The 19,759-nt window shown below is 42.7% G+C and overlaps 1 protein-coding gene across 2 annotated transcripts in view; it reads right to left on the bottom strand.

Moving 5' to 3' along the window:
* Positions 1-19,759, bottom strand: part of PIK3C2G (phosphatidylinositol-4-phosphate 3-kinase catalytic subunit type 2 gamma) — a 2,001,768-nt gene that overhangs the window by 1,819,458 nt on the left and 162,551 nt on the right. For both annotated transcript variants that reach the window (XM_069228485.1, XM_069228486.1), the window contains exon 4: positions 10,104-10,261. In XM_069228485.1, coding sequence (XP_069084586.1) covers positions 10,104-10,261 — 158 coding nt within the window. The remainder of the gene's footprint in view (positions 1-10,103; positions 10,262-19,759) is intronic.

The following is a 19,759-nucleotide window of genomic DNA, read 5'->3' as shown; positions in this document are numbered from 1 at the left end:
CTGATGTAACTGAGAGAAAAGGATGAGATCTGAGTGATCACAATTCCCCTGAGGAGTCATTTATGTCATGCGCTGGTTGCCCATTCATCCCCACTCTTGGGGGAGATCAGGTACTGCTAGATAGCCGGAACAAAACCCAGATTAGGCCGACAGGTGTCACATGGTGCAGGATCAGACTCAGTCCCCCACAGTACAGGTGATTCTGCCACCCAAATCCAGTAGTCTCATTAGGATAATGAGAACCTATGCGACAATGTGTCTACATATGTTTTGGGGCTCCTCACAAGTGGTGTTGAACAATGTTTCCACTGTGAGCAATTAAATACTGATCTATGTCTGGTTGCTTGGTGCAGATAGCAATGTCCCCAATGATTATAACAAAACAATTACCCATAATTGGCTGTGTTCATATAAACATCATGACTTTCAAATACAGTGTAATCCCGCAGCTCAGCAAGCTTAGAGTCAACTTTTTGAACATCCCAGTCATCAGAAACAACACCAGGTATAATGACATCAGCCATTGAAATTCTGAAAACATATTGAATTTGTATAAGTTCAGTAGGACCGTAAATATCAAAAGGAACTTTATCCCAAACAATCCCATCTAGAATTGGTGCTGCTGAAATCTTCACAAGGGACAAGTCTTTTTGGACCTTATGTGAGGGAAGATAGAGTGTTAGAACTGCATCTACTGGCTCGACACAAGAGTGTTGAGGAAGACAATGACCATTTATCGAGAGAAAGAAAACAGTCACGAAACCAATTCTTAACAGAAAGGCAAGCAATGTCAGAAATATCCACAGATAATACCATGGATAAACCAAATTGTTATCTTTAAGCCATATGTACAGCTTACATGTCTTTGAAACAGTTTCAGCTGCAGATGAAGTTGAAGAAAAGTCATATAGATCAATCAAATAACCAGAGGCAGTCTTTGTGACCACAGGAGCTGGTGCATTACTGGTAGATGGATCCACTTTGCGCGGAGGTTCAAAGTAGACAGTGTCGTCAGTTTGCGTTGCAATGGAATAAAAGACAGCCACATCTTGGATAGTTCTGGTCAGTGAAGTGGTAACAGAAATCAGCAGAAGCTCCTTCTCTGCCCTCCCCATACCTGATTAGGCATTTGTAGCATTGTTGTACATGCTGGTATATTCAGAAGTATTATTTCTTGTTTGAAGAGGTTTATAGTGAAAGGGGACCGGCGACTACCCAATGAATCTCTGGGTCTACTGTGCAGGATCAGCCACATGGTGTAATTTGATGTAGTTAATTTAGACAAATCTGTTTGCCTTGGAACCTGGCAGCGGTGGTAGGATGACAGTTCTGGGGTCTTGTATTCCCAGGACTGGATCCAGTGCTCTGTAAGATGGGTCGAATTGCTTCTTCAAAGCAATTTTCTCACAAACCAGATACCAAAATTTAGGAATCCAGCCTGTAGAAGCTGTTGGCAAATCCCTTATTTTTGAGGTGGGAGGTGGATGAATTATCACCAAATTGCTGAAGCTCCTGTAAGACAGTGAGATGTTCATTTGTGTCAAAAGGTGTGTCTGCTGCCACCCTACCAGGGCCATCTAGATCTGGGATATACAAAGGTATCCCAAGGAGGACCTCATGGGGAGTGTTTCCTCCCAAGGACCATCTTGGCAGATTATTCAGTGCTTTCTGGAACCCATATAGGTGATGAAGCCAACTGCAGCCTGAACCTAAAACTCTAGCTCTTAAGGACTAGTTTAGGTTACGATTTCTCCTCTCCACAACAGAATTACCCTTGCGATAACACAGAGAAGCGTAATGGAGTTCAACACCCATAGTCCTCATGGTGCCCCCGAATACCATAGAGGCAAAAGCAGAGAGCTGGTCCAAGTGGAATGCTGTAACGTCATATATACTGATAAAGACCATCAAGTCTTTTATAAAAGTTTGAGAGTCAGCCGGCCACTGTGGCCAAACCCACAGGAATTTAGAACAAGAATCAACAGCGACTAAGATGTTTTTTTATCCACCATCAGGTTGTAAGTGATCACAGTGGTCCAGGTAAACACATTGTAGTGGTCTGATGGACACTAAGAACCTGCGGTAGGCATTGGATGTTTGAGCCCTTTATTTGCTGGCAAATGTCACAGCCAAGGACATATTGCTTGGTCTGTTTGTATAGACCTGGTCACTAGAAATGTTTCTGTAAGAGTGATATTATGGTCGCGACACCAGCATGAGCAGATGCTACACCTTCATGCGCTGCTTTGATAAAATCTAATCTCTGGTCCTGGCTGGGGATCACTCGATCTCCCACCCCAGGAATTGTCACAAAGGAATCCTTGTGTGCCCTGATGTGGTAAGAATATTGAGTAGGGTATCCCTTTGAAAAGGCTTGCCCTCAGCTGAAGCTTTCACAGCAGCCACAAATTCATTATCTAATCTTGTGTAAGAATGAGTCACTGCAGCAACAGAAGCCGTAGCTACTGAGAATTTGCCACTTCATCAGCAAAAGTGTTTCCTATAATGTGTACTCCTACACATTGATGGCCCAATGCATGTACTACATGAGCATCAGGTAGCTTATCCTTAAGATCAGCCACCCTCCCCCACAGAGTTCAGTGTTTTATGGTGTTCCCCTTTGAGTCTCTGAACTCATTCAACCACAAATGATTAAGATAAACATTATAGGACTGAACACAATAGTACAAATCAAACACAATAAATGTGAGCTGTTCTGGATCCATATGCTCCAGTGCCAGGATACGAGCTTTGAGTTTCGCCAATTGTGCTGTGCAGTCCCCAATGGTCTGTGTGTAGGTATTCTGAGGGTGGAATACACCATCCTTCATCACTCCACTCACGGCTGCACAAGATTCTAAGTATCGATGTTTTGTACCTACAGCTGGTTGTGCTGAAACATCAGTGTAGATGACAGTTTGATATCTGTCAAGTGTCAAGATGTTAAAGGTGGGGGTACTCCTGTTCTGCAAGTTTTGAGTCAACGATGTAATCAACATCCATGGCAGTCAGGGAGAGTACCCATTGAATCAAACATTGATGTAATGCTTTAGCGTTTGGAATGCTTGCTTTGGTGACAGTGTCTAAGGCAGGCACCTGGGTGATGACAATGCCTTTCCCTTGGGCAAGTGGCCTCTGCTTGATGCCAGCTATCTGTACTTATATGCTATGGGCTCCATGCCACCTTCATTAAAGGTAACATAGGTGAACCCTGTGTGTAACTGTTTTGCTTCTGGCATGTCTTGCTGCAATCCTCTAAAGATGCACCTGTGTTCAATTGTCCAGTGTTTACTTGAGAAATCTGGGTGAACCGTAATTTCTTGTGAGTGTTTGGTGGTTGGAATTGAGCACATTTTTCTAAAAAGTGCGGGCCAGGCTCTTGTCCTTGTTTGGTAGCTCGTATTCCAGAAACAGTAGACTGAGAAAGGCAATTTTAGTTTTCTTTCAATCACATTTGTAGCCAAGTGCTGCGAATCCTAGAACGATCCAATTGAGTCTGGCAAGATGAATGTTGAGGTCGTCATCTGTGAGATAGATGTCAGCCACATAAGACAACACCTCTGGACCAATATCATGCAATACTGATGTTATTCATGCAGAAAACAACCCTGGGCTATAAGAAGGCACTCAGGTCCTGACTTTCATGTGCTACGTTTTAGCTGGAAAAAAAATCAGAAATATTCAAGGTTGTTTTGCATTTTTTTTATGCACTATGTTGTTAATTAGTGCAGTGCTGGGTGAATTTTTTTATTGAATATGTGCGTGTCTAGTTGTTTAGGTGTCTGTGATCTAATACTATTGCATATGAATGGTCTGGTTTTGCACTGGGAATAATGGGTTATTAATTCAGAGATACAAGGCTCTATTACTCCCTAGTACTCGAGCTGAGGTGTAGACCTAATAGGTATTATATGGTGGGGGGGAAACCTGATGTGGATTCGGTATAGCGCAGGTGTATGCACCAAAGCCGAGTTGACAGCATAAGCTTATTTTATCGCTTTCGAAACAAGATCTGAGAAAGGCGGCAAAATGACATCTTCCCCATCTTCTCCATGTGGGAGTTTACAGATGTGTTTGAGTGGCCAGTCTCTTTCTGCCAATAGGATATCACAATTAATGTAATCAAAAGAAAATTACGCTAAAAGTGCGCTCTATGTCTCCCTCAATCGAGATATTTAAATCATTAACCCTATCGGGTGGGAGAACTCACATGTCCGCAGTCTCGACTTCAAGTCTTTAGTAGCTGTTGCATCTAGATGATCTTTCAGACTCGAGCAACATATTGTGACTTTTGCTGCGCTGTCCAGCAGGGTCACTGCCTATGTCTTGTTCTTCAGCAAAGTTCTCAAGTTTGCTGGCATGTTTAATTGAAATTGCTGCCACCTTTTTCTTTTTAAATTGTGTTTTTTTGTTATGGAGATTTGTCTTCTTTCTGAAGTCTGAAGACTGCTGTAAGTCTTTCTTCTGATTCACGTAGTCAGGACATTGCTTTGACCAACCTACTGTCTCCCTATGTGTATCTGGTGTGTCCTGAAAGAAATGAGAGGGACATGAATCAGTATATCTGTCAGGAGCCTTCAAAGTTTCCCTATTTCTGAGATTATATCTTCTTTCAGAGCTCTCCAGATGAGGAGAGTCTGCACTCTGAGTTTGTCTATCTTTATTTTGTTTTTGTTTATCCCACCATGTTTTAGAACCCTCCTGTGCTTGTTTAGTATCGTCCTTAGAGGTGGTACTCAATGTCAGGCTTCTTAGGGTTGACTTCCAAACTATCCCATCCTACACTAGTATAGATGTTGGAAATAATTTTTGGTAGTTGACGCTGCTGATCCAGCTGTGGAATCTCCAGGACCCGCTGATGTATAGCTAACTCTACCACTTCCCCTTTACTGTTACAGAGTGTGATTGAGGAGACTGTGTCAAAGTGAGGCATCAGTTTTATCTCCAGATCCAGGGCTGGAGCAGCCCCATGTTCATTTTGAATTTGTTTTAACACCTGCGTTAAATTAGTAAGTGTCGGGAAACTATGCATGGTAGTGTAAATTGCAGCGAAGACTATATCCCATGTGGTGCAGTCATCCACTGAGGGAACCATTCCAAACAGCAAGCACATTGTGAGAATTCTATGTTTATCATGTGCTCCCGTATGGGGAAGGTGCTCCCTGTTCAGCTGAGGAGGATTATCCCCATGATCATGGACGTCTCTGTATAATGGTACTTAGTGTTCCTACTGTGTGTGAGACAGAGATACTCAGGATATCCATAAATTAGTGCCAAAACACCATCGTTGGTGGTGCCATGTTGTAATTGGACTCTCACTCCTAAGCGAGACTGCTGGTTTAGGGATGACCGCAATTTTGTTTGTAGGTGACTGAGTCACTCCTACAACAAATTGCAACTGTTGGCCCAACCGTCCTGGCTCACAAGCAGTATCTCACCAAAACCCAAACATTAAAAGATGATTGGTGGCAGCCTTACATATGGACTCTAGATTGCAACATCTCAGGGAGTTGGGGTGGAAAAAAAGTTACCCTTTTCTCACGTTAGCAATAAGTCTCAGTCACACATAGGCAACTAAGGAGATGCTGGAAAGTATTCAATACGTTTATTGAAAGTACTGCAATCTACAGTAAAATGCATGAGCTGCTATGATTAGGATAATGAACAAAAAGTAGCATAATTGTGAAGATGAGAGTTGTGAATACAAAGACCCCCACCGTCTTACAATTAACATGAAATGTAAAATCCTTAGCATGGAGAATCTAATCTCTAACTTACTGAGAGCTAGGATAAACCTAATATGCCAGTACCATGTCCATAAGAAGTGCTCCCCAGCCCTCCATACGTTAGAATGAGGTCTCTAGGTCAGACTCCGTGGTGACACGAAGGCTGAGTCCTGCAGCGTGGTGACATGCAGCATAAATAGCATCTGGAAGGAATCCCTCTGATAACCTTGTCTGTGTGAAATATCTTATACAGATCTTGTAGGACACCTGACACAGATATGTTCCCAAGCAATTAATAAGGACGCAGACTTGTGGGGGGCAATTATGTAAAAGATCCCTAACAAGTGTACATTATGTTCCTGTCACACATAAGTAAGAAAGGGACATGATGTGATTACCTATGTACATCACTTGATTATGACGCTGATAGTGACACCTTCACAGAGTGGCACTTATAATGCAAATCAAAACATTTATCTAACTATACATAATAACAGCCATGTTAAAATAAATAATAAAATAAATGGACTAAGATATTTTTTGGGTCTTTTGTTGCATTACCTTGTGGTTTCTCACACATGAATCTGGAACACTAGTGACTGGCACAATATTCCAATCTATCAAGCATATAAAACATATTGAATTTTTAATCTTCGATATGAACATTAATTAGGTTTTAGTGATTTGCAACTTCCCTAAGTAGACTGAAAGATATTCACAAATTAGTTTCAAGGATAAAGCAGTGATCTGTCTCAGTAACAAAAACAGCATTCAGACTCTTAGAAATGTATGCCCATAAAGCAAAGAAACATTCAGCATTCCCTGAGCCACAAAAAGTCCTCTGTGATGCATAAAAAAGGTTGAGTATAATACTTCAAACAACATTACTGCTATTCTGAGACATCCACCTCTCGGAACATGGGAAGCCCAGCCAGCTGCACAGAAAACTATTGTGTTTTCAGCAAATTTTCAAATAGCAAAAACCATTCCAACTTTTTCCACAGGTTCGCTAAGAATCTTGAGTATTTGCCAGAGACCTACCCTAAGTTCCATTCACATACAGAAAAAGCTGAATTTGCTCTAACAGAGGTTACTTCCAAAAATAGAAAAATATTTATTTTTGTACGACGGTGACCAGCCAATACATGCTCTCCTGCATTGATTGTCAATCCATGAACTGATATGCAGTGCCAAGCACCTGCAGCCCTATGAGTGACTGAATACACAACTTTTCATATCCTTTCAATATATAATATGTTACTGAGCACAGTAACATAGGTTTGCCTCCAGTCAATCTATCATGCATGCATTTATCTGCCATAATGACCCAACAAATCCATATCACCCTAATTGGGATGGTCCAAGGCCCAGATCTCTGCCACCGCACCTTTATTATATTTTATCTAAACAGTGGCATCACAATGGTGCTGTAGGCCCACATGCATGTACACTCGGTTGTGTAGTAAAACCTATATTTTGAGCACAGTTGCCGTTAGATCCCTGTGGAACTTCATCTGTTGCACCACTGATTGCTATGACCCCGAACAGTGCACTACTTACTCTTCCTTGCAATATTTGCATAGCTGCAAAGATTACATTGATTTGTACCTATTAGATTGTTGTCAAATGTATGCATTCTCTTACACTTACTTCTAGTAGTTCATTTTCTTACTATAGTAACCTTCCAGTCAACTTTGTCCATCTCCTCTATGTCCTTAGTTAATTAATATTATTATGAATATTAATAATTAGCCATTAGTCTTATGCCACTGGAGTCACAGGAATTGTGAAAAATTCAAGCGTCATAATAAAGTGTAGTAAATGTGCCATGCCAATCCAGTTGGCGAGCGGTAAGTTTGTGTGTAAGAAATAAGGTTTTTGGTTGACTGGGACGTGAGCCCAGTTCCAGCAGCAATCACAATCCTTGTCAGGGTAAGGCACAATCAAACCCCAAATTAACCTGTGCTCCTGTTGGTGGGGCTTACGATATTAAGTCTGGCTCTGGGAATGCAGCACACAGTCTGAGCAACGCGTTGGTTTCAGAGCTGTGAGGCTGCAATGTGGAGTTGGGCATCATTTTTGAGGTTGCTGTCAACGAGAGGTGGATGGGCCTGAGCCAAGAATGTATCATGTAATGGCGGTTCCAAAGGGATTACAAGCTGCAGTGGCAATACAGTCTTTGCAACTGGTCCAATTCATGCAGCAGTGGAGGTGCAGCGAGTCTACATGGAACATGTGCTGCACAGTAGGGATGACACATTGATTCTGCTGGATCCACAGAGGCTGGCAAAGCACCTTGGCCATCTTCTAAGGGTCCAGGAAGGGGAGACTCCACTTGGCAGGGTGCACTCACAGATGGCAGAGTCCAGGTGCACATGCAAGTTTGTTGGAATCCTGTTATGTCCCTAAGGCTTGAGATCAGGAGGCCAACCAATCAGCCCTTAGAGACACTCAGGGTTCTGTTTTCAAAAGATGCAGGACCAGTCCTTCTCAACTAGGCAGGTGGGCAGCAGGTCAGCACAGCCAAGCAGGAGTCCAGTCCAGCAAAGTGGCAGTCCTTCAGCAGCACAGCAGTCCTTCTTGGCAGGTGGTGTCTGAGGTCCACCTGTTATACACTGGAGCCCTAGTTCTGGAATGTGGGAGAAGATGCTAGGCTGTGGCTTTGAAGTGCATTGAATTTACTACCCACCATGTCCTGGCTCCCAGCTGGCTGGAGTAACAACACAGGATTCGGCCCTTTGTGTGGGAACAGGACAGAGACTGTTCAGGTGTTAGTAGATCTGTGCCCAGCTTCAACCCTCATCCTGCCAGCAGATGTCCCATCCAGGCACACCTAACCCTCTAGTGTGTGACTGTTTAGGAGAAATTCATGAAATGTAACTGTCAGCTACACCAGTCATGTGACCCTGGCCAGGCTGTAGGCATAAAAAGGCTAAGGGCAGAAAAATGTCACCTTTCTAAAAGTGGCATGTTCACAATTGTGATAAAAACCTAACTTTACCATAAAATAGGGTTTTTCATCACAATTTCAAAGATACAAAACATGAATTGCTTATCTTTTCCCATTTGGAAATTACACATATAAGATGTAATAAGGTAACTCCAATGTTACCCTAGGGGAGAGATAGGCTTTGCAGTAGTAAAAAATGAATTAAAGAGCTTTCCACTACCAGGACATGTAAAACCTAAACGTAAATGCCTACGTTTTAATTATGTGGCTCCCTGCCTTCTGTGCTGCCCAGAGCCTACCGTTGGGTGACCTATATGAAAAAAAGGAATGTATGCACCTGGCAGAAGGTTTATTTTGCCAGGTTGAAATGGCAAGTTACACTTCACACACAGGCTCTCCAATGGCAGGCCAGAGACATGTTTAAAGGGCTACATATGTGCGTAGCACAATCGGTGCTGCAGGCCCACTAGTAGCATTTGATTTGCAGGCACTGGGTAGATATAGTACAAGGGACTTATTGGTAAATTAAATATGCCAATCGGGTACAAGCCAAGATTACCATGTTTAGAGGCGAGCGCACACGCATGTTAGCACTGGTTGGCACTTGTAAAGTGCTCAGCCAGGCCAGCAAAAATGAGGCCGGAAAAGATTTAGGTAAAGAAAAAGGTGAGGGAAAGATCACCCTAAGCTTGACAGGTCCAATAGTGTGGTATGTAGAATTTTAGAGCACTGGTAAGGTAGCACACTGTAATTCCCAGGCAGCACATTTTCCATTGAAATGACTGCTACATCTGAATATGCATACACCTTTACTGATAAACCTATACTGCACACAAATGATAAGGGTTGGAAATCAGGTTTCAGAGACTATTTAGAATTTGTGCATCACCAAGTAAATTGTGTTGATTTTGACCCTGTTAAGATCTTTGTTTCCATCACACTTCCGAATTACATAAAAGTGCTTCATTTCTGCTTTCCTTATTGCTGTTATAGTTTGAAATATGTACACAGTTAATTATTAAATGTAGTTGGTTAGAAAACAACTGCCTCGCTACAGCCTTTCATTTTGTTTCCTAAAACCCAGCTGGATAGTCGCCTGGATCACTTTTACAAAATCTTTTTACTTTGCAGTCGGAGAAATAAAAGTGCACTCCAGTTTCTGAATAAACAGCAATTTGTCTGAAGGCAAAGCCTAACATCTGATCGTGGTCTTTGAACGTGCAGAAAATGTGACAAGATAAACACAAACATGAAAGGCATCTTCATTGCTTATTAATCTTCTGAAGTCCAGTATTATTACTGTGGGCGCTGCAGCACCACCAGAACTCATGAGTCCTGTGCCAATGTCAACTATACCTAGAGTACAAGGTTAGAATAATGCAGTTAGGCTTCTGGTGTAAGGTCAGTTTAGTACGATAAACACTTACCCTTTGGCGTTAGCATTAGCGGCTGGTGCAAACCGTCTACGTGCACTTGCAATCTAAAGCTTGTGTTACATAAAAGCCGATCTGCCACTGTGGTTGCACTACTCCATATTTTTCCAGAGTTGTAATTTGGATTAGAACAAGGATGGTCACCTCGAATTCTAGAAATAGTTAAGGAATATTAATATTTTATTGTTTAGGTGATGCAGAAAATACAGAAAACTTAGGCATTTGAATAAACCTGAAAGCAAGAAACATCAAAAATACAATAAAGTGTGCACATGATGACCTCATTTCGAAATATAAAGCCTTTGTGGTATTTATGTATCAGCTGTCCCATTTTAAATATTGTAAATATAATACAGATTTTATTAGGCCATTATGCTTCAGCAGTAATGTCTGGAATACAGCTCCAGAATGTAGGACTGTAGTAAGCTTGGAAAGGGGTTTGGGGGTGGCAAGGGGGTTGGTTTACACTAGCAAAAACAGATTTGATAAGGTATATACTCCACATTCATAACCACAGGGAAAGATGCCAAAGTGACAAAAGGACATGAAATCAATCACAGATCTTGGACACACTATCACAATTAAGATTACCACTAACACACACAATATATGAGCATGCGAGGCAGGCATTTCATCAGAGTCATTAACTACTTTATAATTGAGATAGAAATAAAACAAAATATAGCCACACAGCTTTGTAATATATTCCAATAAATAATCTAATAGGGATACTGCACTCTGCACCCAGTTAGATTAGTGTTAAACCTCACTCCAGAACATAATTTCTGGTTGCATTCGTGGTCACATAAATTATGTGCTATCTCCAGCACTCTGTTGGGATTCATCAAACAGTGGTGCACATCAGCAGTGCACAAAAAAGGGCTTTTGAAGTGACCGCGAGGTGTAGCCTGTTAGAAATGGGGTTTCCGATTGTCAGAGTATGCACCCTGTACAAGCAGTTACCACCACTCTAGTCAGGGTAAGTGAGATACACACAGAGATAACCTGTGCTCACCCTCTGGTAGATTGGCACAGAGCAGTCAGGCTTATCTAAAGAGGCAATGTGTAAAGTTTTTGTGCAACACATACACACAGTAACACAATGAAAACATCACAAAAAGTGCTTCACATGAGGTTAGAAAAATAGGTTATATTTTATGAGTAAAACAAGACCAAAGTAGATTCAATAAGTAGAAGTCAGTTATGTATTTTTAAAGAATAAACCAAAAAGTAGTGCTTAGAAGTCAACAGCCCTAAAAGGTTACTTGAGGCTGCGCTAGACTAGGTTAATTGCAAAGTTCAGATTGACCACGATGGAGGGCAGGCCAGCTACAGGACCCAAGCAGGGCCTGTTGAAAAAGTACCTTGGATGGAAGAAGTGTGGTCATCGAGGACTAAACGTGTGGAGTAGAGGAGATGTGTCGCTATTGATCTAAGATGTAGGGGATGCATTGGTTCCAAGTTGTGCAGTCTCAAGGATGTGTTGAAGATCAGGCTGTGATGAGCACTGAAGTAATGCTTCATTGTGAAACCACTGGGCTAGAGACAATACTTTTGGCATGAAGAAATGCATAGGTGACAAGGTACGCAAAGTCGAAAATGTGCCAGTCACAGTGTCCGCAGCTAGGGCTGCAGCGGTGATGCCTCAGGTTTGGAAATGTCCCTCTCTACAGAGTCACCCCCATACTTTTTGCCATCCTACTCCTCCTTTTTGCAGGATTTTTGCTTGTATGCCTTAGAACTCTGTGCACTTTACAACTGCTAACCAGTGCTACAGTGCTTGTGCTCTCGCACTAAACCATGATTTGATTGGCATATATCTGATTGGAATATTTAATTTAAATCTAAGTCCCTTGTACAGTGGTATGCCATATAGCTAAGGCCTATAAATTAAATGCTACCAGTGGGCCTGCTGCAATTATGCCACCCACTTAAGTAGCACTTTAAAACAGGTCCCAGGCATGCCGTTGCAGCTTGAAGGTAGTGTCCCACTGTCTTGACCCCTTGTCAAGCTTTAAACTCCCCTTTTATTACAAATAAGTGACCCCTAGTGTAGGCCCCAGGTAGCCCATAAGGGTGCTGTGTAACTAAAAGGTAGGACATGTACCTTTTAGTTCCACATGTTTTAGTAGTGAAAAACTCCCATATGCATTTTTTACTACTGTGAGGCCTACCCCTCCCATAGGATAACTTTGAGGATTACTTATTAGATTTAATAAGATGTAATTCCTAAAAGTGAGGTGGTAGATATGTCATGTTTGGTATTTGAGAACTTGTATTGATAAACGCTCTTTAATGATAAAGTCAGATGTATCAATACATTTGAATATACCACTTTTAGAAAGTTGGCGTATGCCTGTCCTTAGCCCTCTACCCCTGCATCCTTTCTTAGGTCACATGAATGGGTGTAACTGACAGGGCTCTGTGAATTCCTCCCAGTCACACAATAGTGGGTTTAGCAGAGCCTGAATTGGCCATTAACTGAGTTGATGGGGTGGTCAAAGCCAAGCACAGCCCCAATAGCACCTGAATAGGCTGTACTCTGCCACCATGCAATAAGCTTAACAATACTGTATTTTCAGTGCAGCGAGCTGTAAGCCAAGGCAGAGGAGGCAGGAAACTCGTGGAACTTCAAAGAACCTTTCTGGAAACTTCTGCCACCTTATAGGAGCAGGCCACCAAGGTATTAAAATAGGGATCTCAGACCAACTCTTGAGTTCACTACTGGACATACAGAAGGACTCTAAGAGGACTACCTGCTGCAGTGACCTTTTTACTCTAATCACAATTAAGAGAGAGGGCTCCACACACCAAGGGGGCAGAGCATCGTACCTCTACTTTTGGCACATAACCACACTGAAACACCTCACCAACGAATCCATGCTTTCTATCTGTGGAAAGACATTCAGGGAATGCCCTTCTGGGACTGCCATTACCTGGATGGAATTCATGACTGTGTCCATCAAACACACTACTGTGAGAAAATTTCAACATCCATTCAGAAATAGGGAGACTATTAATCCCACCGTTTAATCTGAAAAAACAGAGAAGTGATCTGTTTATATTCCAAGTTGAGACAGTTCAAAAGAAAGGATGTGTGAAACACATGGTGTTTGAAGGAGGGAAACACTTTTCCATTATACTAATCAGACGTGTATGGAACTCAAATCCCAATGGGGCAAAGTTGAATAAATCCCTTTGAAATGGGACATAGTGGTATTCAATATTTGGATTTTAGTGTGGGAAGGTTTATGCTGTTTTCATCTTGAGGAAGGTGGTAAAATACCAGGATAACCACTGAAACACATCAATGCCATTTTTAATCTGAGTCTGATGTGGTTTCTGTATACGATTGAATGTTCATTATGAATTACATCTTGTATCTGGTATAACGAAACAGAAGATCAGTACTATTACACTGATGTACCTGATGGTCTTTTCAGTATTTTCACCCTTTATGTGTTATTTGTTATGATGTTTTTATTTTTTTTACTTTGTGCCTTATTGTGGGGGGGAGGGGTTGGATATTTTACAAATTGTACGTACTGTCTAAGAACCAGAAACAATTTTCAATGGTTTTGATACCCTTTATATATGTAATCAGATCAGACAATAAATTGCTTATATTCTAATACACAACATTTTGGTATATATTCTCTTGTATTCTTGCAGCACTGGTTTTGTAACTATTTATGGTACACTTGTGAAACATGTGTGAGGTGTTTCAGTGTAGTTATGTGAGAAAAGTACAGGTGTTGTTTTCCAGGGGGGGATTTTTTTTTATTTCCTCTGCTGTGCACTCTGGTGTACCTGGAAGGACTACTTTGATGCCTGGAGCCTGCCTTGAACCTTCAGAGGCCAGCCGGGCTGTTGAGCCCTGCATCTTCACCCTGCACCCAGGACTTGAGAAATTTTGCTGGCCTCCTGTTGAGAGCCACAGGGACAGCTTCCTACTACCCTCAACCCACACCTGGCCCCAGGCTGAGTAAGGGCCTCATTATGAGTTTGGTGGTTAGACAAGCCGACCCCCAAACCCACAGGGAGGATATCACTACCATGGTGGTGGCGTCCCCGACCATATTACAATGTTCCCGGCAGGCTACCCGGCAGGAACAGTGCTACAGTATTGGCCTCGGCTCTCTTAATAGAGCCGAGGCCAATATCAAAGCACCCCAGCAAAGCAGACTCTGCGTATTCCGATTGTGCTGAGAAGGAGGGGGCAGTCCGATTTTGCTGGGCAGGGGGGGCTCCTTGTGGCCCCCAACACTGGCTTTCCGCCAGCCTTTCCAAGGCAGGGTGACCACCAAGGAAAGGCTGGCAGAAAGAGGGGTTGTAATCAGCCAGGTGGCACAGAGATCAGTGCCGCCGTGGCTGAGTACACCTCGGGCCGCCGCTGACCCATCAGGAAGCACATTCCCAGCAGAGAGGCGGTAACCTTGTGGGTCCACACACCAGGGTTGTAATGTGATGGTCAGACTGCCACAGTTGCGGCGGTCCGACCCTCAACGCAAGGATGGCGATCCTTGGACTGCCAGCCTCGTAATGAGATCATAAGTCTTGAACCCCCAGGAGGTCTCCATCCATGCCTGGACCCGTGGTTGTGGTGGCCATTTTCCAAATGTGAAGACTTGATATTTTGAACCTTAAACTTTAAAAATTCCTAACTCTGGTTCTACTAATTGGATTTTAGATAGTTTTGGTGTCACATACTTTATTAATATTTTCCATATCTTTCTAAATTGGTGTGTGATTTTTCTTGTGTTGTGTTTTCACTTTATTACTGTTTGGGTCGTTGACAAAGTCGCATCACCATTATAAGAGTCCCCTGTCGTGAACTCTCCATCAATCCTGGCACATAGGTATGTGGTCAGGCAGGCACTGAGACCTAGGTCTGTGGTTACTGGCTGACAAAACATCCGCCAGGTCATATTATGTGTCTTCGCTGATATCACATGCAGTTGGTGCAAATAGTCTTTACTTATTCCAAGAGGCAAACCCTGAAAAAGCAAAATGCCTTCTCCATCTATACCGATGTAGGATTAGGGCTAAATACAACCTAATAGTGTAGAGCTTCATAGGGTTGTAGTAAATCTGACCCACCACAAAATCAATCCCACAGAACTATACCTTCTCACCAAGCCTACCGCTATCCAAACTGAGCTAGATAGGATGTGTAGCAAGGGCACTATAGGGGAGGATACTCTTTGGCCCCAGGATTTTCCAGAAAAGAGATTCTGGGAGGTAGCAAAACCACCTAACCAGTGCACAAACACATCCGCTCCGCTTCCATCTGTGGTCCCAAGATGGCACTTAGCATATCGGAGGCTGTCTTTGTTAACAATTAGTGAACCCCAGACATGGAGATTCAGTGCAGAGCCATTTACCTCTATGAAATGAGAGGAAATGGGTCTCATAAGAGAGGGCTGAATAACAGCATAGATATGCAGTGTCTGGAGATCTGGGACACTGATATAGATAGGCACACGTGGATAGAATGGAAAAGGCAACCCCTAACTGTACAGAAACTCACTGTGTATTCCTTATGTTTCAGAGGCAAAGGAACAATTCCACTGGGTGCGAAGAAAACTGTGGCACAATACTGCACATTACAGACATGCAGTGGGGCATCTCCATGACGATGGACACTTACTGGCAATGCAGCGAGTTTGTATACACTCATCTCATCCCTGGATAGCGTGGTCTCTGCTCCCTCATTACCATACACACCCCAACCCTGGTCATCCCGGTAGAAGATCTGTCAGAACTGTACCAGCATCTGATAAGGAAGACGACAACTCTGTTGCATCAGGTGCAAGAGAAAAGAGCTGCTGCTGATTTTGGCTGGGCTCAGTACAAGGACATTCCAGAGGAATTCAGACCTTTCACTGACGTACAAGTATCAGCAGGAGGGTCTACGCCCTTCACCTTGCAGAAAAAAGCTAACGCCCGCTGGTTACAAATAATCAGGTGGGAAATGCTTAAAATGATGAAGAGCACTGAGCTCAGCCTTAATGCAATCAATGAAGAACTGAGAGCCATCCACCTCATGGTGATGCAACATGAATGCAATGGAATGGAGGGTGGAGTAAGTAAGAAGCATCTTGCTGTACATTCATACCTGGCAGTGACATGGGCAATGGGACTCTGACTCTTGCCATCCAAGCATTGCACTGACTGCAAAAAGACATACGTTAAGAGGGAAGTGCCCCTGGCAGAAGTGGTTCACAAACTTGTTCTCCTGGCTCCCCCAGTGTCTGACTGGCCTGTGAACGTCATTGTTGCTCGTGTTCATCGTATTACTGTTTGTATGTGATTTCCTGCATGTGGGGGTTTCCTGCTATAAAAATGCATTCCTCGAATTGGGCAGAATGTAAATAGCAAGGGAAGTGGGACAATAAGCTCCCAACAATGTGACTGTCATGATATATGGGTTTGATGGAGAAGTTGAAAATTCATCTAGAAAGGGGAATGTTAATATTGGAGTAACTGATGTCAATGCACACAACAATACACTAAATAAACAAAGTTGCATCACCATTATTAGATTCCCCTGTAAAACTCTCCATCATCCCAGCACATAGGCAGGTGGTCAGGCAGGGTCTGAGACATTGGCCTGAGGTTACTGACTTACAGGTCGCAGATGAGGCGACATGTAGCCAGCAGACAAATACTCAAACTGGAAACTTAGATCAAACCCCGCAGATAGGTGCAGCAACACCACAATGGTCCTAGGAGATTGGCCTGAATAAAACATACATGGCCATAGGTGTGCATCCATTCCCAAAAATACCATAAAGGTAGATGCCACAAATACAAACACTTAGCCAATCAGAACAAAACACACGTAGCGACCACACAGTCCTCAGGCCGGACAGCTGGAAATGTACTCAGTGGCCCACATTGTCACCATGCAAGGTTGAGGCCCACTTGCATTTGTGATCAGAACTTTTTTAATGACTCCATGACAACTGTTATCATTCTTAACCAACAAAGGAATGTTTTTAATTAATTTATGGTAGTTGGAGAAATGAAAAAACACCAATCTGAACTGATGTACACTGAGAGCCAGTCCTCAAACTCCGGTTCCGTAACTGCTCTCCCGGCCATATTGTTTAATTAAACAAGATGTACTTGTGTTGTATCGATACTCTACATACTGCCTCTAAATTAAGCCTGACTGCTTTTTGTGCCAAGCTACCAAGGGTTAAGCACAGGTTAATTTAGTAATTTTCTGTGGTTCACCCTGATTGTGGCTGTTCCTAGATCAGGGCTCACACCCAAGTCAATAAACAGCCCAATTTCTCAGCCTGTACTGAATGGAAGTGTGCTGGTTCCAATGGGTGCAACATCATCAATGCATTGGTTTTCTTGCACCAATAAGCCCTTGGGGTCACTCTGGGTTCAGATGTGAGGGGTTCTTTCCGTAGCTTCAGCAAGGCAGCGATCAGCAGGCTAACTCATCAAAGCAGAAAGCAGTCAATCTTAGACAGCAGAGTGGCAGAGTTCTTCACAGCTCCAGTAGAGTATTAATTTGGTAGGGTCAGAAACCCAGTTCTTATATCCAAATGAAATGTGCCTTTGACTTGGATGTGACTTCAAAGAAGCGTCTTTGAAGTGCACAGTGGTCCTTCCTAGCCCTGGCTCCAGACTACCAGCAGGGGGTAATGAGCCCTTTGTGTGGGACAGGTACTACCTATTTAGTTATAAGTGTCAGCTCCCGATCCCTCTGCCTGCACACAGAGATATTGTAGAATGCAGATAAATGCAGATGAGTTCTCTGTCACCCTTTATATGCTTGTTGCGGTCTAAGGGAAAGCACAAAGTGTAGCTGTCACACACTACAGATGTGTACTGGAGACAGGCTGCAAGGCACAGAACAGTATAAGCAGAGGAATGCCCACTTTCTAACAGTGGCATTCCTGAAAGAGTAACATTAATTCCAACTTTACCAGTAAAGAGGATTGATCGTTACCATTCCAATGGTATGAAACATGATGCAACTATTCCTTCCTGATAAGGAATAACAGATTAAAAATGTGTTAAGGACTTACCAATGCTGGCCTATAAGAGGAGTAGGTCTCACAGCAGTGAGAAACGACTTTGGGTGTTTTTCAGCAAAGGTACATGTAAAACCTAAAAGTTCATGTCCTACCTTTTGTTTACATAGCAACTTGCCCTATGCGATACCACGGGCCTAATTTAGGGGTGACGTGTAAAAAAATAATAATAATTAAGGCTTGCCAATGTGATTTTGCCAAGTCAAAGTGGCAGCAAAACTGCACACACAGGGTCTGTAATGGCAGGTCTGAGATATGTTAAAGAGCTACTTAAATGGGTGTCAGAATAAGTGCTGCAGGCCCACTAGTAGCATTTACTATACAGGCTCAGGGTGTATATATACCACTTTATAAGGGACTACAAGTAAAATAAATATGCCAATTGTGTACACACCAATGTTACCATGTTTAGGGGAGAAGCACATGCACTTTAACACTGGTCAACAGGGGGTAGCAGTGGGCGGCGAACTGCTCTCTGCTGGTGGAGCTAAGAGTTTTTGGTACTCTGTGCTCTGCTTGGAGCACAGAGTTTGCCCAAAAACTCTGCTAGCCCCACCAGCAGAGCGGAGCCAGCTGCATGCGCACTGCAGCGTAGTTATGTGCCACACAGCGCAAGCACAGACTGTTTGGTAAATTTCCAAAAGCGCTGTGCATGCAGAGGAAGAGCAATTAGTCCTATAACCCATGTTGCACACTAGGAATGTATTGCCAACACTCCCTGTAATACTACACAGAAACACTTCAAATACTTTGGTCCATTCTTTAAAGGCCCATTTGAGGGGCATAGTATACCACTGCATATCTATTTCCAGGGTTCTTAGACAGGATGTTATTCCTAACCTTGTAAATTACTAAAATGGCCATCATAGGCTTACAGGATTAAAGAGTACAATTTTCTAAATGCTTCTGTAATGGACAGCCAAGCTACCGTAATTTGGGGCAAAATATTAAAAAAACAAAATGGGACTTTAAGGCAGTCCAGTGCAGGGTTGGAGAACTCATTCATATTTTTCACAAGCTTTTGACATGAGAAGCAGTCATACTGCTCCACATTTACAGATCTTTCCTAGGTCCATGAACAGCGTGCATTTAAATTGTAAAATCGAGGTCGGTCAATAATTTAAGTCAGTGACAAGGATGCTCAGTGCTCTCTAAGGTACTGGAATATAAGAATTCAACAGGCATTGCCTTAGAAGGTGCACAGTGCCCTCAAAAACAAGCCCCTTGGATGAATGCTGACATAAGATAAAACAACAAACTGCTTTAGTGCATCATGGAGTAAGATGCATAAAAAGAGACATTTTAACCTATATGATGAGGAACAATTTTGTATGTATATCTTCATTACACATATACTTTCACACATTTTTCTTTGCTCATCAGTTACAGAGTTGTTGGAAATTGGATCACTGGTTGAAGGGGGTGAAACCCTACTCTAGAAGAAACCACAATCTCTGTCAGGGTGAAACACAAGCAAACCCCAAGTTAACCGGATCTTAATCTTCTGGTAGCTTGGAACAAAAGTAGTCAGGCTTAATTTACAGGCAATGTGTGAAGTATGCAGCACTTCAAATAGTAATAAATTGAAAACAC

Source organism: Pleurodeles waltl, chromosome 4_1 (assembly GCF_031143425.1).
Source record: "Pleurodeles waltl isolate 20211129_DDA chromosome 4_1, aPleWal1.hap1.20221129, whole genome shotgun sequence".
NCBI classification, from domain to species: Eukaryota; Metazoa; Chordata; class Amphibia; order Caudata; family Salamandridae; genus Pleurodeles; species Pleurodeles waltl.
This window is presented reverse-complemented; position numbering and strand designations above follow the sequence as displayed.